The 25776-nt window shown below is 35.3% G+C and overlaps 1 protein-coding gene across 2 annotated transcripts in view; it reads right to left on the bottom strand.

The window, feature by feature from the left end:
* The window catches only part of DPH6 (diphthamine biosynthesis 6), a 475806-nt gene that overhangs the window by 252855 nt on the left and 197175 nt on the right, over positions 1-25776 (bottom strand). For both annotated transcript variants that reach the window (XM_036736795.1, XM_036736794.1), the window contains exon 6: positions 19846-19907. In XM_036736795.1, the coding sequence (XP_036592690.1) occupies positions 19846-19907 (62 nt within the window). The remainder of the gene's footprint in view (positions 1-19845; positions 19908-25776) is intronic.

Consider the following 25776-nt stretch of genomic DNA (forward strand, 5'->3'; position numbering starts at 1 on the left):
GGTTTAGTTATTTGAATTTCAAAATATACACTTGTGACCACATAGGAAAAAACTACAACTAGGATTCAGGAGTTCTAATAACTCTTGTAGGCAAATGAGAATATTAAAAATATTCTGCTTCAATTTAACTCATCCCTTGTTGCAACAATCCGGCTAGCAGCTGCTGTGGGGGTGTAAAACCAACAACAACCAGCTGACAGAACACTGCAAGCCCAGGTTCTTTTGATCTGCTTTACTAAGGAAAGCAATGTTAAGGGGTTAACAATCTTACTTTAATCCAGCAAATAAATATCATTGGCTTAGTTCAGGGGAAAAATCCAGCACACTGAACCTCAGAGCAAACACAAACAAATTACAAACATCAACAGACAGAGCTTGTCTGATTCCAATCTCAATGCATAGTTGCCAGAGTTTAACAAAGTCCCAACATCCGGGTTTACAAGCTGGAAGGCTCTTAACTACAGCTGCTACAAGTCTCCACATCAACACACCTTCAAGAGTGAGAGCCCTAGGCAAATAGCTTTGTCTTCCCTTTTTAGGCACACTTTAGCCATCATGAAATATCATCTGAGCGACCAGAACTTAGGCTCCTATGATTGGCTCTGGTGTTAGCACCTCCCTTCATTGGCCCCACCTCAGTTACCAATTCACACCCACACAGGCTTAGCACCTAACAGATAGGGGTTGGGCCTGGGTAGTAAGACTCAATCAAAGACACTGAATTAATCAAAGGAAACAAAGGCCAAACTCTCCAAGGATCCTCAGATACACCCCTATACATCACAATTGCCTACACACTGCCTTGAAAATGGTATTTTAAAAATATTTATTGAAATTAGAATTTCTATTATCTGTTCCATTTAGAGATTTGATAGATCTTTTATTCAAGTCTTGAAAATGCTGCTGCATGCAGATTTGTTTACAGGATTGAGCATTAACCATGGCTAACAGTTATATAGTACCTGCTATATATCAGGTACTGTGCTCAGGGCTTTACAAATACTATCTCATTTGATCCTCATAACAATGCTGCAGAGTGGATGCTATTATCATCCCCATTTTACATATGAGGAAACTAAGGCAAACAGAGGTTGAATGCCTTGTCTAGAGTCCTGTAGCTAGGAAGTGTCTGAGACTGAATTTGAACTCTGGTTTCCCTGACTCCAGACCCAGTGCTCTATCCACTGCACCGCCTAGCTGCCCCACATTAATACCATGTTGCTTTTTTAGCAGTAATAGTATTCCATGTTCTGAAAATAGTAATCTAATACCCATTAAGGCTAGGTTTTGTTTTTTTTTTACTGATGGTTGTGAGATGCTGGTAGATATTACCTCACTTATTAACTTTTGGTTATAAGACTAAACTGACTCACTGTGCAATTCAATATTATCCCATATACTGGCATTTAGGACAGAGAGCTCTTCCAAATATCTGCGCCACGTCAGAAACTGATCTCTTTGTCAATAGGTATTCAGGCTTTCTCAGTTATTCGATGTCTTTACACCTTCCCTTATCTGTGGCCTTCTCGCAGCCTAAAGACCTGTGTGCATTATTGCTTTCACGCGTTCTGTTCAACAACCAGTCCAAAACAGCATATCCTTTCACTTTTATTCAAAGAGATGATTTCCTAGGCTGCTTTCTGATTTCGTGCCCATAAAATTCAGAAATGCAGTCTCTCATGTTGCTGAACTTCCTCCATGGACACAGGTTCAGTACAAATCTCCAAGTCTAAGTTTTAACTTGAATGATCCTATCAGTACTTGTCACTACAACCAAGCTGTTAGTTGGGGGAAGGGGAGAAAGGGAGAACAAAGGACAGGAAACTAGGTGGACTGTCAGAATTTTGATAGCAATTATTTTAAATTCATATATTAAGGATGTCAATTGCTTGTTCGTCAGCATCCTACAGTTATTGGTAACACAATAGCTTCTTGCTTCAAGGGAGTAGGAAAAAAAAAATTGTGTTTAATATCGAAATGGTCAAAGTTGGTCCTAAAAAAGAAGCAGTGATCATAAGCATTACACCAAACCATCAAACAACGAAGGCTAATCTCTGCTCTGGTGAGTAAGATATGGGTTTATTTTACTTATGAACAGAATGATTGCTAAAAATACCACCCTCCTATGTTACTCCAACAGTTCAATGTAAGCCATAGAAGGTACGACAACTTATCTATGGCTCCGCTTGGGAAACTTTTTAAAGAGCATCATGAATCAGAGCTGTCAACATCAACTGTTTCTGAAGAGAGAAAATAAAAAGCCTTGACTTAGGTCTTATGAAATACTTTTAACTAAAAACAAAACTGCCATTCTTCTTTGAAATCATTATACTATAAACTCCAAGAATGATCAACTTTCTCAGTGTTGGATCCTAAAGTAACATACTGAATGACCAGAACAATGGGAGTGGGATAGAGTGGAGGCAGGAAGTAGAAATAGACTCTTCTACCATAGAATCTTAAATTTTAGTCTGCACCAAGCCCATTACAGCTCACCTAATGCAATATAAAATATTTCTAGATTAAATGCATGACATATTACCTTGATCTGACACCTATTCTGAATCTCCTTATTTTTTTTCTTAATAAAGTGCCCTTATATTTGCCCCCTGATTTACCACTCTCTACTTCGCATCTAGCTTTCTCTATTCCAAGTTAATCCATTTTTCCTAGCTCCTGGTCCATATTTATCATGCAAGACAGATCTATTTATTTGTTTGTTTAGTTTCAGGTTTATGATGTCATTGGTATAGGTAACTTCCATGGTGGAAACTCCTTTCTACTGATGTATATCAGTAACTTCTCACTCTTTTGTTACTTACAGTGTTCTAGGGCACCAAGAGGTTTACTGAACTGCTCCTTTTCAGACTACAGTGAGTTAGTGACAGAGTTCAAACCCTGCTCATCCTGACTCTATCCATCACAATGCCATGCTGATTTCCTTTAAGATAGATAACATATTGATAATATTTTAGTATTTGAAAATGCTCTTTTATTTTTGAACCAAAACACTACTTCCCTAATCCAATGCCAAAAGTCATTGGGGTTATGTAATAACCTGAGGCCAGCCATCCTACCTTTTCAGCACAATGTCATACAATTCTATTCTCTGTATCCTTTAGCCAAAATCACCATTCTGAATAGATGCCCAACGGTTTCTCATATTTATGCTACTGTTCAAGCTGTCTCCTGTGTCTACAATGCCTATTGCATGCTGAATCCAATTCTACTCAACTCAACAGATATTTTTTAAGTACCTCCAGTATTTAAGGCACTGTGCTAAGTAGAGGAATTGCAAAGACAAAAATGCAATGGTCATTGAATGAAGCAGAGTTCTTAAATTTTTTTTTAAGCAGAGTTTCTTAAGTTTTTGTTTTTATATCATTATTGTATAAATTGTTCTCTAAGGTCTGCTCACTTTACTATGTTTCAGTTTTTAAAAATTATTCCAAGTGATCTAAAACTACTTCTTTAGTAATTCATTATAACTCGATGATATTCCCTTACATTTATATGCCATAATTTGTTTAATCATTCTACAACTGAAGGGTACCTCCTTGGTTTCCAGTTTTTTTGCTAGAAAAGAAAAAAGAGCTGTTAAAAATATTTTTTAGAGGCAGTTGGTAGTTCAGTGAATAGAATGCTGGGTCTGGAATCAGGAAGATCTGAGTTCAAATCCAGCCTCAGACACTTCCTAGCTGTGTGACCCTGAGCAAGTCACTTAACGTCTGATTACCTGACAAAACGGATCAACTGGATTCACTGGCAAAGGAAATGGCAAACAACTCCAATATCTTTAACAAGAAAACACCAGAACGGGTCATGAAGGGTCAATCATGACTAAAATGACTGCACAATAATAAATATTTTTTCATATATGGGTTCTTTGCTTCATTCTTTGATCTTCTGAGGAGTATAAGCCTAGTAGTGGGACTGCTGGATCAAATGGTATACAGGTTGAGAATTTTTTGGGCCTAATTTCTTTCCAGACTGGGTAGGCCATGTCATAGCTAAGCTAACAGGAAATTAATGCACTGGTTTTTCCTCAGCCACTCTAACTTTTATCCCTTTCATGTCAACTTTGTCAATCTTATAAATGAAAGATAGAAGCTCAGGATTGTTTGTTTGAATTTGTACTTCACTACTAGTGATTTTGACAGTTTTTATATGACTATTGATAGTTTAGATTTCTTTCTTTGAAAACTTCCTATTCATATCCTGTGACCATTTGTAAACTAGGAGAAGGCTCTTATTCTTTCCTCTTTCTTTATACATTTTGGAAATGAGACATTAATCAGAAAAATGTGTTGCAAAGATTTTTTTTTGTAGTTAACTGTTTTTCTTCTATTTTAACTGCATTGGTTTTGTCTGCCCCAAACCCTTCTTAATTTTATATTATCAAAATTGTCCATTTTATTTTATGTGATACTCTCTATCTATTGTTTGGTCAAGAACTGTCTCTCTATTCACAGAAAGGGATTTTTTTCCCTTGCTCCTCTTACTCATTTATCATGTGAGCTTTTATGTCCAAGTTATGTATACATTTGGAGGTCATCTAGATACATATAGTGTAAAGTGTTAGTCTAGACCTAGTTTCTGGCTGTTCTCCAGTTTTATCCAGCAGTTTTTGTTGAATAGCGAGTCTTTATCCCAGGAACTGTGGGAACTAAGTGGATCTGTTTATTTACTTAGGTATATTGTTTACTTATTCTCTTCTATTAATTGACCTATTTTGTAATCAGCAGCAAATCATTTTGATGATTCCTTCTTTACAGGACTGCGATCTGGTTTGAGTTCAGGCACTGCTGGTTCTCTATGCTTCACACTTTTTTGGGGGAGTCATTGTTTCCTTTGAGATTCTTGGCCTTTTGTTTTTCCAAATGAATTTCATTGTTGCTTTTTCTATCTCTATAAAAGACTTCTTTGATGGTCTGGTATGACACTGAATAAATTAATTTAGATAGCAGGGTCATTTTTATTATATTGGCTCAGTCTATACATGAGCAATTAACATTCTTCAAATTATTCAGGCATATCTGTTTTGATAAAGAGTGGTGGTTTTTTTTTTGATGTATTCAATATATTCTTGTTTGTTGGTAAGGAAATTCCCAATGTTTTATATATTCTGTAGTTATTTAGATGGAATTGCTCTATCTCCTCCTGATGTGGTTTATTGGTTAACATACAGAAATGCTGATGATCTACAAAGATATATTTTATTTTCTGACGCTTTATGGAAGTTATTGTTTCTGTTAGCTTTTAGTTGAAATTCCAAGGCCTTCTAAGTAGACCATCTACAAAAAAGGACAATTTTGTTTCCTCTTTATGCTTATTCCTTTGGTTTCTTTTTCTTATCTTATTGCTATAGCTAGTGTTTCTAACAGTATGCCAAATAATAGTGGTGATAATGGTCATCTTTGTTTTACTTCTTGGTTTTAGATAAATGCTATTTACCATATGAAGAAAAGGTACATTTATTCCTCCGCTTTCTATTGTCTTTAAAAAATACATTTTGTCAAAAGCTTTTCTTGCATCTGTTAATATAATCGTGATTTTTGTTTTTCGTATTATTAACATGATCTGTTATTTTGAACAACCCTGTATTCCTGGTATAAATTCAAACTTGTCATAGTGTATAATCTTTGTGATGTTGTTGTAACTTCTTTGCTAATACTTTATTTAACATTTTTGGGTTGATTGTTGTTAGGGATATTGGTCCATAGATTTTCTTTCTTTGTTTAGATGCTATTGTTTAGCAACCAGGATCACATTTATAACACTGAAAGAATTTTGTAGAATCCCATTCTTTCCTATTTTTGCAAATGGTTCATGAAATATTAGAATTAGTTGTTTTGTATATGTGATAGAATTTGATTTTAAATCCATCTGGTCCAAGGGTTTTTTCTTTGGGAGCATGTGATACATCTCAAGCCCACCGTTTGAAATATCTGTTCATATTATCATATATATCTCATAAGTTTTTGTTTTAACCTCTGGTCATTTGGTAATTACTGGGAAGGTATCTAGTGTTTCCCTGCTGCCTATGAAAGTAGCTTTTGATTTCAGATGTAATCTTATTACAAATAGACACTCCTATTCACTATACTTATGGGTTATTTTTTTTTTAACATAGATTAGCTCTGCACTTTGTCAAAGGATTTTTTCTGCATTAGTTGAAATAATCACTAAATTTAAATGGTGTGGACTTGAGGTTGCCTAATAATATGGTTCTGCATGTTTTTATATTTAATATAATTATGTTAATTCATTATCTAATGAACTATTCTTGCAGTCTTAGGATAAATCCAAATTAACCTGAGTGAATAATATTCTGAAGATGTTGTAGTATTTCTTGCCAAGAATTTATTTGAAGTTTGTTTTTTACATTAATTTTTATTAATGCTATTGACAAACAGTTCATATTCACACCTTTATCTTTCCTTAGAATACAGTGATAAGCCTCTTCTTTTTAGGTATCATGATTATATTTGAACAATAGAAGGCATTTGACAGTTTTTCAGAAAAAAACTGTACAATATGGACATTAACTGTTCTTCAAAGTTCAATACAATATTCCTATAAATGCATCTGGACCAGGAATTATTTCCTTTGAAAGATCCTTAATAGCTAATTCAATTTCATTTTCTTCAGTTGGATTAAGATCTATATTGTTAATTTGAATATTGTACATTTTTGTGGATGATTTTCAATTTCTTTTAAATTCTCGATTTTGTTGTCATATTACCATGCATATATAGTAGGCTCATGTAATTCTTATTTTTGTTCATGCTGGTTTTTATTTTGTTAATCTGATTTCACTTCCTCTTCTTTTTAATCCATTTACCTAAAGATTTATTGATTTTGCTAGTCTTTTTAAAGAAACATTTTCAAGTTCTATAATTTCTTTAGCCTTTTTCTTTCTTTTTTTTTGGAGGGGGGAAGGCAGGGCAATTGAGGTTAAGAGACTTGCCCAAGGTCACACAGCTAGTAAGTGTGTCAAGTGTCTGAGGCTGGATTTGAATTCAGGTCCTCATGACTCCATGGCTGGTGCGTTTCGGTGCTGTACTCACTACGCCACCTAGCTGTTCCTAGTCTTTTTCTATTCATATATTTCTGCCCTAATTTTAAAAGTTCTTTCTGTTATACTTATTTGAGTTTAATTTTTAAATTACATGTCCAGTTCATTGATCCTCCCTTTTCCTGTTTTGTTAATGTATGCTTTTAGGGATATACATTTTCTTCATAAGACAACTTCAGATGCATTTCAGAAATTTTGGCATATTGTCTCATCATTATAATTCTCTTTAACACAGTTACTGTTTCTGTGATTGATTTTTTTTGACCAACTCACTATTCAGAATGTCATTATTAAGTTTCTATTTAGGTTTGTTTTCCTCTCTTAGATACTATTTTATTGCATTATAGTCTGCAAAGGGCATATTATTGCTTTTGTACACTTATTTTTTCTATTCTATAGCACATATTCTATTTTTATAAGGGTATTATTTGGTATTGATAATCATGTATAAACTTTAATGTTCCCATTCAGAAGACATCATAAATCTTTGACCTTTAAATTTTCTAATGGTTGGCCTTGTTCTATGATTTTCTCTGGGTTTATTTTTCTGTAAGATTTGTCCAATTTTGAGGCAGGAAAAGTAAGTTATTCTACTATTATCATGTTTTACTAAATATTTCTTTGAAATTAAGACTTTATGAACTTATATGTCATGCTATTTGGTGCACTTATGTTTAGTATTGATATTTGTTCATCATCTATGATTTCCTGAAGTATAAAAGTTTCCTCTTCTCTCTAGCGATACTGTGAATTTAAAGATAACATGATTATTATTCTTGCTTTTGGGTTTTACCTGATGAATAATAATATCTCGTTCTAGCTTCTTATTTTAATTCTGTATTTTTTGGTTTTGTTTCCTTCATCCACAGACTGTGGGGTTTTATTTTCTTATCCATTTTGTTACTCTCTTTTTTTTTATTAGATTGCTTAATCCATTCACATTTAAGTATTTCCTGAAACATCTTTTTAGTATTATTTTTTAAAAATCTCTTCTTCATTTTTCTTTCATAACTGTAGTCAGTTAATTTTTTTTATATTTGTTTTTGGAGTGTTTACTAATAGAATATTTTACTTATATTTATTGCCCTCACCTTTTTTTTTAATAGGAAAGCCTCAAATGCTTCTACATTGTTCATTTTTATTGACTAGGTTTGCAGGTTATGTCATTTTGAGACATAGCCTGAATTCCATTACTTTTTGGTTATTACTAGTACATTCCTTTCTGTCATTTTGTGTGACTGCAAAAAAAAATCTTGGGTTATCCAAATTTCCTTTACTTCACACAGAAGCTAAAATTTATTATTTATTGGTGAAACCTGGGTTCAAGGTCCATTTCTGACACACAGCTAGGTGTCAATGCAAAATTGGAAATAGTACAAATGATAAAATGTTACTTGATTACATTTAATGTGAACCAAAAAATGGGGTGGTAGATAGAATGCAAGGTATGGAGTCAGGAAGACTTGTTTCCTTGACTTCAAATTTGGTCTCAGACAGTAGCTGTACGACCTGGACAAGTTACTTAACCCTCTTTTCCTCAGTTCCCTCATCTGTAAAATGAGATGGAGAAGGAAATAGCAAACCTCTCCAATATCTTTGCTAAGAAAACACCAGATGGGATCATGAAGACTCAGATACAAATTCAATTAGTCTAAGGCATGTGAGTGAGCTGAGGGTGCTAGCATGCTGGATCACAGCACACTCACCTGTTATCATGTATAGATATGATGTGCTAATGTACCACTTTCCCAACAATTGTGGTAATTTTTTAAAAGTATCCTTAACAAAATGAACAAAAAGGAACAATACTTTGGAAAAATTACCAGTGCAAAAAAAGGCCTTATCAGTATATTTCACAAATTTCTTAATTTTAAAAATTTTGATTATGATCACTGTTCTGTTACTTTGTAATAAAACTTGAAATAAAAATTAATTTTTCTTGTGCTTTGCTGTTATATTAAGTTAATAAATGGGGAAAAAATCTCATTAAAATCTTTTTTTAATTACATATTTCCATTAGGCTGGAAGCAATAACCAATATTTTACATGTAATCATAACCTTGAATGGGAAAATTTAAACAATATGACCACTACCTCACAGAATTCATTATTCACACTAATTAGGATCTGGCTATATTGGCTGTGTGACCTTAGGCATGTTACTTACCCTCCCAGTCCTCTAGGCAACTGTGATTATAAGTCACAGAAGGTACATTGGTAGAAATTGTTCTCTGATTTGAGAGGTCCCCTACAACAGTGAAATCACAGGTGCAATCTCTAATCCTATTCCTTTCCCTTGTCACTAAACATTTTTCAATTTAAACACTACGTCTTTTAGAGTTTGTAAGTTTTTTTCCTTCTTCATGGCAGAGATTCTCAATGTTTTATTTTCTGTATTAAATGGCTCCTATATTTTTTCCTTCATTCTAGTATTCAGGTTTTTTGATTTCTAGTGTTCTTCTGGAAGACCTATAATACCTAGGTTATATCCTTGGGTATGGTGTCTTCAAGGACAATTACTTTGATTTGTGTAGAATTCCTATATTCATTTAACATTATTAACATTTGCTTTTCTTCTGCCAAACTTTCTTTCACTTCAGGATGTGTTACAAATGTACTGATAACTGTCACTTCTTTACACAAATTCTAAATCATGGATTCGTTTTTTTTTTCTAGTTTGTAACTGTGTTTTTGTAATTTTATGTTGAGAGTTCTAATTTCTTAGGGTTTTTTTTTGGAGGGGGGAAGATGGGGAGATTGGGGTTAAGTGACTTGCCCAAGGCCACACAGCTAGTAAGTGTGTCAAGTGTCTGAGGCTGGATTTGAATTCAGGACCTCCTGACTCCAGGGCTGGTGCTCTACTCACTGAGCCACCTAGCTGTCCCCAGAGTTCTAATTTCTAAGGAATATTCATTCCTAATTTCTTCTTTCATGGATTTTATTTCTTTTTAAAACGATTCTGAAGTTTTTGGGTTTTTTTTTTTTTTGTTCTATACTCTCCTGGGAGTCTTTCATCAGGTACTATTAATCCCATTCCTGGAGTCTGACCTCTAGTTACTCCAATCCCATCAGGCTCCTCCTTGGACTCTTCCTCAAGACCCTCCCTAAACCCCTCCTCCCATCATCCCAGGACCACCCTAGATCCCTCCCACAATCTTTCTGTATATAAGTTTCATCTTGCTTCCATGAATGTGCTCAGATTCAATCTATTTCAGATTGAATCTGGCCAGTTTGTGAAAATAAGTATCAGAAATGGTGACGAACTTTTAATAAACTCTGTTTTTCTCTTTGTCTGAGAAGGCTTAAGTGAAATTCATTTGAGCAGGACCCAGCGTGTTGGTATTTTGGGGTCTTGTGCACCCCTAAAAACATATGGTTCTTTGACCTCATCACTAGCAGCCCTTCTGTGTGCTTTTGTTGTTGGTCTTTCACTGCCACCCCCCCCAACAGCTGTTAACAACATTGCTGTTACCATAAGAAATGAAAAATTTTAAAACAAATTGGTTAATCAAATAAAGCTGTTTATTTTTAAACGACTAAAACTTGATAAAGTGTAGCTAATTCAATTTTTAAACATGGAATGAACAAGAACAAATTAGAAAACTTAAAATTGGGAAAATTCATGACAATGGGAAAAATAAAGTTATAAGAGCTGAATTATGTGACAATAAAACTCAGAACCTAAAAAGACTGGGTTTATATCTATCTAACTATAAATCACTCAAACTTGAGGCAGATCCAAGATGGTGGAATAGATGGAGCATTCTAGCTGAACTCTCCTAACATTTCCGTCTAAACAATTTAAAAATAACCTGTCAAATCAAACCCTGGAGTGGCACAGCCCACAAAAGGTTAGGGTGAGACATTTTTCTACCCCAAAACAATTTTGGAGGTTGGAAGGAAAGGGCTGTGATACTGGGGTGAAAGCTGGGTGGCATCACAAGCTATGGCTTTTGGGAGCTGCAGGGTAATAGCAACAGGAGTAACAGTTTTGGGAGTTCTCCTCACTCAGAGACAGTAAGGGGACTGAACAACTGGTGAAAAAGAGATTACAAGGGACCCCCAGGTGGCCACAGGGCATAGGACCAGGTACTACTGGGCAATTTCAATGCCCACTATACAATTCCAGGTTACAGAGAGAGCAGAGACCCTAGTTCCTGGTAGTAGTTCCAAGACAGAGATAGGAGTGTTAGAGCACTCATGTTCATAAGGGAGAAGGATCCCTTCCAGCGTAAGGGCCAGAACACAGACCAGAAAAGCAGTGATTATACCTCTGCCAGAATCATACTGCCATGGAAGCATCAAAAACTAACAGACTCCCAGAACTAGCTGTGAAAACAGCAGGGTGAAAAAGTGTGATGCTTGGGAAAGTGAGAAGTGAATACTGAAGGAAGCAGAGTGTAATTCTAACATAAAGTTCAAAGTCAAGAAATAGCTCGGAAAAAATGATAAAACATCATCGACAACAAAAAAGGACCTGACCATAAATGGCTACTAAGGTGACAGGAAAGCTCAAAATACAAACTCAGAAGAAGACAATGATGTGAAAATATCTACAGACAAAACCTCAAAGAAAAATGTAAAGTGTACACAAACCCAACAAGAATTCCTTGAAGAGCTAAAGAAAGTAATTTTTCAAAAAAATGAACAAAAAAAGGATCTTAAAATTAGAGTGGTAGAAATAAAATTGAGAAAAAAATGAGGGCAATGCAAGAAAATGATGAAAAAAATTTAACAGTTTCGTAAAAGAGACACACAATATTGAAGAAAATAATTCCTTAAAAATTAAAACAAGGCCAGTGGAAATTAATGACTCCATGAGACATCAAGAAACAGTTAAAGTAAAAAAAAATGAAAAAATAAAAGGCATTGTGAAATATTTAACTGGAAAAAACAACTAGCCTAGAATACAAATTGAGGAAAGATAATTTAAGAATTAGTAGACTACCTGAAAACCGTGAAAAAAAGGGCCTAGACAGCACATTTTAAGAAACTATAAGAGAAAACTTCTTAGATATTTTAGAATCAGAGGGTAAAATAGAAACTGAAAGAATTCACCAATCATTTCCTGAAAGAGATCCCAAAATGAAAACCCTAGACAAATTCCATAGCTTCGAGGTCAAGGAGAAAATACTGAAAGCAGCTGGCAAGAAAGTATTCAAATACTGTAGAGACATAGTTAGGATCACACAAAGTTTAGCAGCTACCATGTTAAAGAACTGAAGGGCTTGGAATATGATATTCTAGAAGGCAAAGGAGCTAAGATTATAAACTAGAATTACCTACCCAGAAAAACTGAGTATAATCTCTTAAGGTAAAAAAGAATATTTAATGAAATAGAGGACTTTCAAACATTGTTGATGAAAAGACCAGAGACGAACAGAAAATCTGACATTCAAGCACCAGATTCAAGATAAGTATAAAATGGTAAACGTGAAAAAGATATCATATGGGACTTAATAAGATTAAACTGTTTACATTCCTATATGAGAAGATGATAATTTCTAAGAACTTTATCATTTGTTTTTAAAAATATGGAAAGGTAAAAAAGAGGGCTGTACTGGGAGAAGTGGAAAAGAGGATGAGGAAAATTATCTCCGATAAAAGAGGTACACAAAGAAGAGTATTAATAGTGGAAGGGAAAATGCGTGGGGGGAGGGGAAGGGGCACAGGAAAAACTTGAATCTCACTCTAATTTGAACTGGTTGAAAGAGGAAAGAATATATACAATAAGAGTCAATTGGGCAGAGATATGATCTAAGGAATTCTGGTATTTGTAAATTAAATTTTTTTTTTTCACAACTAGCCCAGAGGTACTACTAACAGCCATTTGTGGATCACCTTTCTATCTTAAGAGTAGGGTGGATGGTGTTTTTAGAGTAAGAGGTCCTAAGTTCAATTCCCAACTGCATTACCTTACCCTTTCTGGGTCTCAATCACCTCTTCTGTAACATGAAGATGTCACACCAGATGACTTTTAGCATCTATCTTTTAAACTCTTCTATCTCTAAACCTAAGATCTATTTGTTAATATATTTACAGTTTTTTTTTAAATTCCCTCCTTTGTGACCTCACCCCTTTTTAACCATAACAATCATCTTTGGATATAGTCTCATTGCCCATATATGTAGGCACACTATTCTTTGCCTTTCAAATAATAAATACTAGATTTTCAATTAAAAAAAAATTAGTGTACTGCGACTACAGAATGGCTATGTCAGGGAAAACGCTGGAAAATTCACTCCTGAAAATATCTTTTAACTTATGTTTCGAAAAAAAGTTATAAAGTAAACTGTCAGGAGCAATGTGCAGTGTTAACACTTGTGTCAGCATTTTCCCCACACATAATCTCATATTTCTAAGTCTGAATTTTTCACGCTCTCAAGGGAAGGGGGGTTTATGTTGATGTTTTAATATTTCATTCTTGTAGACATTTAAATTCTTATAAAGTGCATAAGTGAAGCTCCTTCTGCTTTTCCAAGTACATAAGAGAATCATGGCACTGAAATAGTGACTCAACATTATGAATAATAATGACCTTTATTCATTAATTTCATTTTATTTATTAAACAAACACTTGTTAAGTGACTACTATGTGCAAAATACTATTTACTTGTAAAGAAAAAATACAGATTCTGACTTCAAGGAGCTCACAATTGTTGACAGGGGCAGATAAAGTATGTATATAGAAACAAATATATAAATTAGAGTGTAAGTGCATATAACCAGTATGAGAACAAATTCTGGGAAAAAAAAAACCACTTCTAGTTGGGAAGAGTTAAGCAAGACTACATAAAGAAGGTGACATCTGAAGATCCTGAAAGCAAAGTGCCCAGTTATTAGATTATTACAGCAGTTCATATGAAACATAGTGAGGCCTGAATCCATCAAATTGTACCACCCCTATGGGTTCATTTGCATGTTGAACATCAGGATCTCAGAACATATTTTCCCATGTATTTTCCAGGAATTTCCCTTATCATCTCCTCTACAATCACTGACCAAGAAATCTTCATCTACCAGTTCCCAATTTCCTTCACCTTCTACCACCAAAGTTGTCTCTAGTGGCAGTGAGAAAGGAAGGGACTTCCCATAGTTGTGCCACTTGCTATCTCATTTATTTTCAAGGCATGACTTCTGCTGAGGTTGGAAGGGTCAGGTTTTATTATCTCCATCTTATACATAAGATGAACTTTGGCACAGATGGAATAAATTATTTGTCTAAGGTTAATTAATGGTAAACCAGGGACTTGAACCCAGGTTCCTCATTCAGTGATTTAAAGAGTGAAAAACTTATGATGCCTTTAGATGAGTAACTATAGGAACAGAATATGTATCAATTGCATATAACCTCTGGTTCATGCAAGTGCAAAGGTTTTAAAGATAAAGAGGAAGCAAGATGTAGTGCATAGGGCACCAGACGTGGGAGTCAGGAAGTCTTGGGTTCAAATTTCAACTCAGATGACAATTGTGGGACACTGGGCAAGTCTTTTACGTTTCCTCATATGTAAAATGATGGGATTGGAGCCAATGGCCTTTAAGGTTCTTTCCTATTTTAAATCTATGATCCTAATTAAGACTTATATCTGAAAGTTTCGCATTAGATGCTTTTATGTCCCTTATAAGTAGAATAAATGTTATACGGTGATTTTATATGTACATGTTACTTCATTCATGTATGTGTTTATAGTCACCTCCTAATCCTTATATGAGAAGTAGCTTACAAAGAACATGTAAAATAAGGGAAACTGTTCTGCTGTGTTTTAGTATTTTATTTTAAATTTAACATATATGTGCAAAATTTGACACCATACCATAAATTTCCAAAGAGATGGTAGATTTTCCCAATATTATGTCTAGTACTAAACATATAAACATAACAGTTTTGGAGTGGTGGTATTATATCTTTTTCACTCTGAAGTTCCTTAATAATTCCCGAGAATTGTACTAACAAGTTAAAAGTGCATATAGTGTTATTTCATCTTATTTGATATAGTTAATCCCATTACTTAAAAAGATTAGTTGCTCAAGGCACTTTTAAATATCTGATTTGTCTTGGGCTGTGATACAGGTCATAATACCTATAGTCATAGGTATTAAATTCAAGAATTACATACACTATGTATAAGAGATAAAGTATAGGAAGATGAATCTTTTTTTTCCTGTTAGAATCAGTGTGCTCTAGTAGCATTGGCCAATTAGCTCTATTATGTGTGTGTATGTGTTTTTCTGTAAACATGTAATGTTCATCTTGTTAAAGGAATGGGAAAAACAGGGTAAATAAACAGGGAAATTTTACTGTAACTGTGAAATTCTAGAAGTTAAGATTTCCAAATGAGCAAAGGGTTAGTAACCACTGTGTGTGTATATACACAGGTGTGTGTGTGTGTGTGTGTGTGTGTGTGTGTGTGTGTGTGTGTAGTAGGAAAAAGGACTTATAGTAATCTAGCATAATTTTAACTATTCAAAGTCTAAGGATGTTTTATTCAATCCACAAAAATAGCATTGATCCTCTAACACACCTAGCTTACCTTCCTGTGAATATTCATTTATTTTTTCCCTTCTAAGCCAAATTGTTGCAGGTAGTAAATACACTTCAGGTTTTCCATAAACACAAAATTTCAAATTCTCAGAGAAAGGAAAAAAAAAGAATTATTTATAACTTCAATGTGAATGGGATGTTTATAGCAGCTCTCTTTGTGGTGGCAAAGAACTGGAAACTGCAAGGATCCCCATCAATTGGGGAATGGTTATGATGGAATATTACTGTGCTACAAGAGATGATGAGCTCAATGATCTTAGAAAGGCATGAAAAGACTTGCAGGAAATGATGAAGAGTGAAGTGAGCAGAACCAAGAGAATGTTGTATACAGTAATAGAAATATTGTTTTAAGAACAACTTTGAGAGACTAAGTCATTTTGACTATTAAAAACACAAAAATTGAAAATAAAAGACATATGAAGAAAGATGCTATCTCCATCCAGAGAAATGATAAATAGAAGTTTATAGAGAATAGTTTTACATATGTATGTATATACACACAGACACAGACACACAAACCTATTTGTGTCTAATTGTAGCCATCTCTAGGGCAGGAGCTGGGGGAGGGAAGAAAAAAAGGTGAAAAAAAGAGAAATTTGCATAATAATTTTATTGTGTATTTGGAGGGAACAGCAAGTTGTACACAGTAGATTTATAATTTCTTGTACAATCATCTTTTTCATTGTACTGTGTTCTGGAAATGGTTGTTTTGTTCTGTGAATTGACAATGACTACAACGACGACGATGATGATGATGAAGACTAAGGTGAAGAAGAAGAAGAAGAAGAAGAAGAAGGAGAAGGAGAAGGAGAAGGAGAAGGAGAAGGAGAACGAGAAGGAGAAGGAAAAGAAGAGTAGGAGGGCATGCGCCCATAGAGGAGATTCCATGGTAAATGAAAAATAGAATGATCATGGGGAAGACCAAGGTAGAGGTGGAATGTGCCCATGATCATGTTCACAGGGAAATTTACCATGGTGTAGTACTCCTGTCCTCACTAACTCCCACAGGGTGATACTTTGAAAAATGAGGCCCAACAAAGAAAAAGGGGCCTGGGGGCAACATCTGCAAGGCAATAACATAGAAATTGTTTAAAAAAGGCCAAATTGGCACGTTAGTAACTAATTCCTTGTGCAGCATGAAGAGACTAAAGAAGGAATAAATAAGTATAAAGATTAAATCAAAGAATAAAAGCTTAGAACAGATAAAAAGAAAGGAGAATTAAGGAAAAGAATGGAGGAAAGGAAATCTTTTTAGAAAAAGGTTAAAAAAATTAAAGCTGGGGGCAGCTAGATGGCACAGTGAGTAGAGCACCAGCCCTCAAATCAGGAGGACCTGAGTTCAAATTTGGCCTCAGACACTTGACACACTTACTAGCTGTGTGACTTTGGGCAAGTCACTTAACCCCAACTGCCCTGCCTCCCCCCCTCAAAAAAAAAAAAGAAAAAGAAAAAAAAGAAAGTTGAAAGGAAGGAGAGAAAAACAGATTTTAATTACATGACAGGAAGAAAAAGGTTAAGAGAGAGTTATCATTTGGGTTATAACAACATAAAGCACATATAATAATAATAATAAAATATGTAATATTACAGCTAATTAAATCCTTCCTTCACAGTTCAAAAAGCACCATAAGGATTTTTCAGTGGCTCAGGGTGATCATAATGAATGTCAAATAACTAACCATGTGAACTTGAACAATTCATTCGTCTGAAATTTAGTTTCTCTTAATTTGTGAAATGGATATGCTAGGCTAGGTAATAACCTCTAAAACCTCTTCAGATATTTTCCTCTAAATGTGCAGAAATACCAGTTGACAAATAATTCTAATTACGAAAACTTCAAATGATGAAAACTTCCAATCAGACATTTAAAATTTTAACTTACTTTACCTAGTTTTTATATTCAGGTTTTATTCTGGAGATTATAAATCAAGATTCATGTTTGTGTAACTTTTTCTTCTGTTATAGTACTAAGTAGTTAAGTTATACCTTGGGACATACCATTTCAAAGGGGTGCATGAAGGGGTTGTCCAGATTTTATGCTATGATTAATTGTGTGGACACGTTTAAAATTGTCATTTGACACAGAAAAACATGTAGGTATACTGAGATGAAATATGCCAACTATGGCCATGTAAGCAAAGCACCGAATAAAATTTAAGACTCTCAGCTCTTACCTGATTTACCAGTCCTCCTCTCCTTCCCCTCACTGCCAGTGCCTTTCCTAATGGTCATGTATGTAGGCGTAATATCAATTAAGTTGGGACTTTCTTACTGTTTTAAAATGATTAATTAAGTGTCTTTGATTGAGTCTTAGTAGGTGCTAAGTCCCAGGCCCAAACCCCTATTAGGTGCTAAACCTATGTGGGTGTGGATTGGGAACTAAGGTGGGGCCCCAAGTGGAGCTAACCAAGGGAGGCCTGATTAGATCTTTGCTCCTATGTTTGCCCCAAACCCCTAATCACTAGGTGCTAAGCCTATGTGGGTGTGAAGCTCCCAGGGTTCTAAGGGGAGGTGCTAACTCCAGAGCCAATCATAGGAGCCTAAGTTCTGGTTGCTCAGATGACGTTTGATAACGTCTGAAACTGTATTAAAAAAGGGAAGACAGAGCCATTTGCTTAGGGCTCTCACTCTTGGTGGTGTGCTGATGTGGAGACTCTGGGCAGCTGTAGTTAAGAGCTCTCCAGCTTGCCCGGATGTTCGGACTTGGTTTTCTTGGTAAACATGAATTGTATTTGTTCTGTTTGTAATTTGTATTTGCTCTGAAGTTCAGGGTGCTGGCTTTTTCCCCTGAACTAAGTGAGTGATATTTGTATGCTGGATTAAAAAAATAAGTTTGTTAACCCCTTAACGTTGCTTTCCTTAGTAAAGCAGATCAAAAGAACATATGCTGGCAGCGTTCTTGTTGTTGGGCTTGTGTTGGTTTTTCACCCGCATAACAGCTGCTAGCCGGATTATTGAAACAGTAGGTGCATACTTTTTGAATGTTGTCTCTTCAATTAGAATGTGACTTCTTTCAGGGCAATCAGTCAATCAACTAGCATTTATAAAGAGCCTACTATTTTCCAGGCACTGTTCTAAGAATAAGAATAAAAATAAAAATAGAAAGACAGTCTTTCCTTTTAGGAGCTTACATTTGAATGGAGGAAGACAACACTAAAAAAGGCAGCTGCAAAGGCAGGTAGGGGTGGGACAGAGACATATGTGGGGGGTGGGGAGGACAGCATGGTAGAGAAAGTCCAGAGTGCAACCTGGAGAAGAATGAGACATGGCCAGCTTGGGCATCCTCCTTAAATGGAATTTCTGGGAGTCAGAAGAGACCACAGGGGCAGAGGAAACTCCCAAAGTGTAAATTCCAGGCCTGGAGTAACATCAGGATGAAGAGGTTTCTGGAGCATAATTTTGCCTTTCCTTCCAATAAGGATATTACACACACACACACACACACACACACACACACACACACATACACACACACACTTTAAAATTAAGAGAGTAATAGCTGCAGTTCTTCACAGGAGTTTTTTGAAACTCAAATAGAATACTTTGTAAATTAAAAGAAACAACTCTATGAATGTGCAATGTCAGAAAATATTGTCAAATTGGTCTGAATATAAGCTACCTTCAAATATGTTTCATCCCCCAAAACAAAGTTTCTTTGAAAGGAAAAGCAAAAAATTGGTATACATTGAAAAGTGATACTGATTATTTATTTGGCCATGCTTTGGTTTCATAAAATGAAATCTAGGAGGAAAGTAGTTTATATCAAGCCAAATATAGTATTTCAAAAACTTTGAATAGCATTAACATAAAAATACTTAAATATAAGAGAAGACAACACTTGCTTTAGCACTTAATTTCAAAGGATAAAGAAAAATAACACTGAAATTGCCTTGAAGATACTTAATATATTATTTTTGAATGAATATTGTTTCACTACCATGTAAAATATTCCCCAACTTTCTCCACATTTCCCAGGGTCATAGTAATGGTACTTAGAATGGCAAGAAAAAAAGCAAATTTTGTAATATATTATATAGTATAGTCAACTTTCTTGGGCCTCAGGCCAATGGGCTATTGCTAATTCATAAGACTTAAAAAACTCACACATTAGAAACTTAAAACTTGCTTTTCTGATGCTTTTAATATGAAGCTATTTTTAGCAAGTGGTAGAACCTCTTCTTCTCCTTTGAAACACATATATTGCATAACCATAAGTAATTCTTACCTCATAGAGATCAGACTCCACTTGATCCAGTGTTTTTCCAAGATGTTTATCTGGATCCAAGCCTATCAAAAAATGGAAAAAGTTTTTCCTGAATTTTGTTCTTTTCGAGATGGGTGCTGTTAAGATAGATGTCTGATAAGTTCATTGTTTTTAAAACCAAAACTAGCCTTCTACCCTGCCTTTCTAGCCTATGTTACTTATTTAACATTGTTTTGATCAGAAAGTGTATATACCTAGTGAATACTATTAGTAACTAGATTCAATCCTGGGGGGGAAAATAAGCTCCATTTCTTTTGCATTGTGTGTCAACCAAATTATGAATTCTTTTTTTAAAAAAAATATTTTCCATTTTGAAAAATTTTACTTAATAATTCAAGTCAATCCAACAAACCACGTGGCTACGATAGACACTGATGATTCAAATATTAAAAACAATAAACTTCCTTCCAGATACTTATAATAGGAAGATTATACCATATACATAATTATGATGCAAGGGAGAATATGACAGAGGTAAAGGAAAGAGTCAGATAAATGTTCCATGAAAATGAGAGGAAGAGATGATCTTTTCATAAGGGGCAAGTAAGAATCAAAGAAAACTATCAGGAAAAAGTGGCATCATCCTCAGAGGAAGGAAAGAATTTCAACAGACAGACAGTGGTAAATAGAAAATTCATTCATTCAGTCAGTAAATAAGCATTTATTAAGCTCCTACTATAGGCACTGTGCTAAGCACTGGCAATAAGAAGAAAATAAAAAGATAGTTCAACATGAAAACAATTACATACAACAGGGGGAAAACCCCCCAAAAACTCTTGTAACAAATAAGCAGTCAAGTAAAACTTATGCACACTATGGCCATGTCCAAAAATGTATGTTTTTGTACCTTGACCATTCAATAGGGCTCAAGTCGGCCTAGGTGGGAAGGCCTGATTATACCTTTGTTTGTAAATAGGCCTAAAGCCCCTACTTACTAGGTGCTAAGCTGATGTGTGCATAGAGCCCTACGGGGAGTTGCTAAGACCAGAGCCAGTATGTGCCCAGAGTTCTAGTCAATCAGATGACTGCTAGGACTGTACAAAAAGAAAGCCCAGAACTGGGAGCAGGGGAGCGGAGAGTGGCAGGATTCAGAAGCAGAGAGCCAGCATCGAGAGAGTTGGGAGGCAGCAGAGCTGCAGAAGAGAGTGCTGAGCTTGGAGAGTTAGGATTCGTGAATCATCTTTTATAGGAAGACCCTAGCAGCAAGGGGAAGCACAAGTATGGCTTGGCTCCTTGCTATAATGTTTTGTTATCATTTCCTTGTTACTCCAGTGAGGTGAGGTTATCGCTTTTGGAATATTACTGCTACAATATCAAACTGGGGGCACTGGTCCTTGAATCTGATCCTCTGGAGTCTAAATAAATGTTATACTTCTTTTGCCTTCTACCTAGAGAATTCCTTATACTTCGCGATTCTGAACCATTCAGGCCTGCCCACAGTCATGAATTTTGCCTTACTGCTATAAACTCTCACTCAGGAGTAGGGCAATATGCTTTATCATAGGTCTTTTGGAGACAAAGAAGCATTGATACTGATTTAAGTCTCTTAAAATTGTTATTCTCTAAAGTGTTTCTGGCCTTGTGTAAATTGTTCTCCCAGTTCTACTCATTTGACTCTGCATAATTTCATACAATTCAGGATTCTCTGAAGTCATCTTTTCTCACTTCCTACAGCAAAATATTGCATTACATTCATATACCACAATTTATTCAGCCATTCCCCAGTTGTTTAAGAGAAAATCAAAGGAATCCCCTTGGATTCTAATTGTTTGATTTTCTTTTTTGTTTGTCCCTATCCCTTTCAGAAACTCTTATTCTATTTCCCTATGATTCAATGCATGTTGATTTACCATTACGTTTTTTTCTTAAATCTCAGCAGACTCATTCAATATTACCATTCATTAAAGAACACATTTTCAAAATTTTCTAAAATTACTAGCCAAACATAAGAAAATATGTTTGATGCTTAATAAGTACTTTTTAATGATGAATTTCTGATTAACTATATTCTGCTATACATCTTTGCACTACCAGAGATTTGGAATGATATGATCTCTCAATATTTAGCACTCATTTTAGCTAATAGGGATTAGTACTACTTATCTGGATGATGGTCATAAATAGCAGTAGGACAAAATTGTAAAATATGAAGTCTATATATAAACCTGCCAAGAGAAAAAGTTTAGACTGGTGTTCCCCAGGTTCAGGATACTAGGGAACAGAGACAGGGCCACACCTACCTTAAATTGATTCAACTACAAGGTTTATTACAAACAACCATCCCCAGACCCATAATGGGGTACTTTGACAGTCATATATCTACTTATACAAAAATGATTCAAGAGGATGTATGTTTTATCTTGCCTTGATTCTTTCAATTGGTTTTTTCTTATCTTGTTTGAGGAAATGAGGCTGGACATATAATAGTTCCAAGTAGGTTGGTACTATCCATACCAAAAGCCCAAAACCAAAAGGCCAACAACTTCTATGGACTGTGTATTTTTATATTCAGGTTTTTAAAAAATATTCAGTTTTATATTCTTTCTTCTCCAGACGGTATTACAGATTTACCTCCACAGAACTTTGTCTGTTATGCTATAGAAATCTCTGCACTCTGGAAATTTGCTCCACCTCAGGACTACATCTTCTATTTGAAAGCACCCTCATCCCCTGCAGACTCTCTCTTACTGGCTGGTTTCCTCTTAGAATCTCCATTTTAAAGAGGCAGCCCAGGCCAGCCATGTGTTCATTCCTCCCTAGGCTGCATGGCTGACTCTTCTCCAAAGGAATTTTTCTGTCATTGGTCCTCTCCACCCTCTTCTTTTCTGCACCCTTTCAAGTGTTATTTTCCCCTATCAAAATGTAAGCTCTTGAGGGCCAAGATCATCTTTCTGCTTATAATCGTATTCCCAGCTCTTAGCAAATTACCTAAAATATAATAAATACTAAATTTTGTTTGTTTGTTTGTTGGCTGAATTCAGTTGAATAAAATAACAATGTAAAAGACAGAAGCATCTTTCTAAGATAAGCAAACTGGAAGTCATCATGAACATTCCAATCATGAGTAGGTGAGATGAGTTTTTGCTAAAAATTCTTTTAAAAGAGACAGAATCTTTAAAAGAGAGAAGAAAATGAAATCACTAGTATTAAAAATGGAAAGAGTGACATGGCTCTAACAAAGGTCAAATTAAAGCAATTACAAAGAATTATTTTTCCCGGTTATATGACAATTTAACAATTTAAGTGAATTTAATTTAATTTAACAATTTAAGTGAAATGGAAGAATATTTATAAAAATATAAATTGCCTAGATCAGCAGAAGAGGAAATAGAATATCTAAATAGACCCATCTTAGAAAAAGAAATTGAACAGGCCATAAATGAGCTACCTAAGATAAAAGCACCAAGACCAGAGGGATTTACAAGTAAATTCCATCAAATGTTTAAAGATCAACTAATTCTCACTTCTAGGAGAAAAGATGGCAGAGTAAGAAGTAAGTCCCTCTCACTCTCCCTACTTGATCTCTAAAAACTCAGAAAATATGGCCCTAGGAAAAACTCTGGGAACAGCTGGGCCAGTAAAAGGACAGGATGCAGCAGTCTTCTATCTTGGAAACTTCGGGGGATTAACAAGAAAGGTCCCATTCACTCTAGTGGAAGGGGAGAAGAACAGGACAGGAGGTATCTCAGCAAGCTCCACCTCAGCAAACCAGCAGGAGATCCTGAGCCCCAGGGAGGTGGAGAAGGCAAGTGCCAACACCAGGACCCCTTGAGTGCCTTGGCATAAGCAGGGGAACTGGTAGACTTCAGCAGCGAAACCTCCTGTTGTTTCAATACAACTAGGAAGCACAACTCCGGGCAGGCAGGCAGGCAGGCAGGCATCCTTTAGCAGCCAAGCCTTTTGGTGCTTCAGAGTAGCCCAGGTAGGCAGGCATCCTCCAGGGGCCAGAATACCCTATACCTCAAGAGGTTCAGTGTTGCTGACCCCAGCTCAATACCAGGTAAAGCTGCCAGACCCTTACAGACTCTAGGTGCCAGTACCTGTGGCCATAGCACACAAAGTCAGCGATCAGGTTCCTGGCCTCCAGAACAAGAAGTGTGGGTCAGTGCCCTTTGTGCTCTAGCAGGAGAGATCAATTTTAAAAGCCAGGAAATAGGCAAACATCATGAGCAAAAAGGAGAAACAGACAATGACCACAGATACTTTCTATGGGGACAGGGAAGATCAAAACACAAATTCAGAAGAGGACAACATTGTCAATAAACCTACATCCAAAACCTCAAAGGGGAATATGAATAGTTTGCAAGCCCAAAAAGCCTTCTTGAAAGAGCTTAAGAAGGATTTTAAAAGTCAAATAAGAGAGGTAGAAGAAAAACTGGGAAAAGAATGAGAGCTATGCAAGAGAGCATTAATAGTTTGGAAAAGGAAGGACAAAAATTGACTACAGAAAGCAAGTCCTTGTTGTTTTGGCACAATTCACCAAATGGAAAAAAGCACGCTGAAGAAAACAGCTCCTTAAAAAAAAGAATTGGCCAAATGGAAGCTAATGATTCTATGAGACATCAAGAATCTGTCGAACAAAATCTAAAGAACGAAAAAAAGAAGAAAAAGTAAAATACCTCATTAGAAAAACAAAAGACCTGGAAAAGAGATATAGGAGAGATAATTTAACAATTATTGGTCTACCTGAAAACCATGATGAAAAAAAGAGCCTGGACAGCATCTTTTAATAAATCATCAAGAAAAACTTCCCTGAGGTCCTAGAACCAGAGGCTAAAATAGTCATTGCAAAAATCCACTAATCACCTTCTAAAAGGGATCCCAAATTGAAACGACCAAGAAATATTATTGCCATATTCCAGAATTATCAGGTCAAGGAGAAGATACTGCATGTAGCCAGAAAGAAACAATTTAAATATTGTGGAATCATAGCCAGGATTATGCAGGACCTTGCAGCTTCTACATTAAAAGATTGGAGGTAGCCCTATTATTCAATTTGGTACTAGAAATGTTAGCTGTAGCAATAAGAGAGAAAAAAAAATGAAGGAATTAGAATAGGCAAAGAAGAAACTAAATTATCACTTTTTGCAAATGATATGATGATTTACTTAAAGAATCCTAGAATCAAGTAAAAAACTACTTGAAATAATAAACTTTAGCAAAGTTGCAGGATATAAAATAAACCCACATAAATCCTAGACATTCCTATAAATTACTAACAAAGACCAACAGCAAGAAATAGAGAAATTTCATTTAAAATTACTGTAGACACTATAAAATATTTGGGAGTCTATCTGCCAAGACAAACCCAGGGCCTATATGAACATAATTATGAAACACTTTTCATACAAATAAAGTCAGATCTAAATAAATGGAAAAACACCAGTTGCTCGTGGTTAGGCTGAGCTAATATAGTAAAAATGACAATTTTACCTAAATTAATTTATTTATTCAGTGCCATACCAATCGATCTAGCAAAAATTATTTTACAGAGCTGGATAAAATAAAAACAAAATTCACCTGGAAGAAAAGTCCAGAATATCTAGGGAATTAATGAAAAGAAATGCTAAGGAAGGTGGCCTAGCCATACCAGATATTAAACTGTACTATAAAGCAGCAGTCATCAAAACTACTTGGTACTGGCTAAGAAACAGAGCCATGGATCAGTGGAATAAGTTAGGTACACAAGACACAGTAGTCAACAACTACAGCAATCTACTCTTTGATAAACACAAAGAATCCAGCTTCTACGCTAAGAATTCACTATTTCACAAAAACTGCTGGGAAAATTGGAAAATGGTAGGACAGAAACTGGGCATAGAGCAATATCTTACACCGTATATGAAAATAAAGTCAAAATGGGTTCATGATTTAGGAATAAAGTCTGAAACT

The sequence above is a fragment of the Trichosurus vulpecula genome, chromosome 8 (genome assembly GCF_011100635.1).
Source record: "Trichosurus vulpecula isolate mTriVul1 chromosome 8, mTriVul1.pri, whole genome shotgun sequence".
In the NCBI taxonomy this organism is placed as follows: Eukaryota; Metazoa; Chordata; class Mammalia; order Diprotodontia; family Phalangeridae; genus Trichosurus; species Trichosurus vulpecula.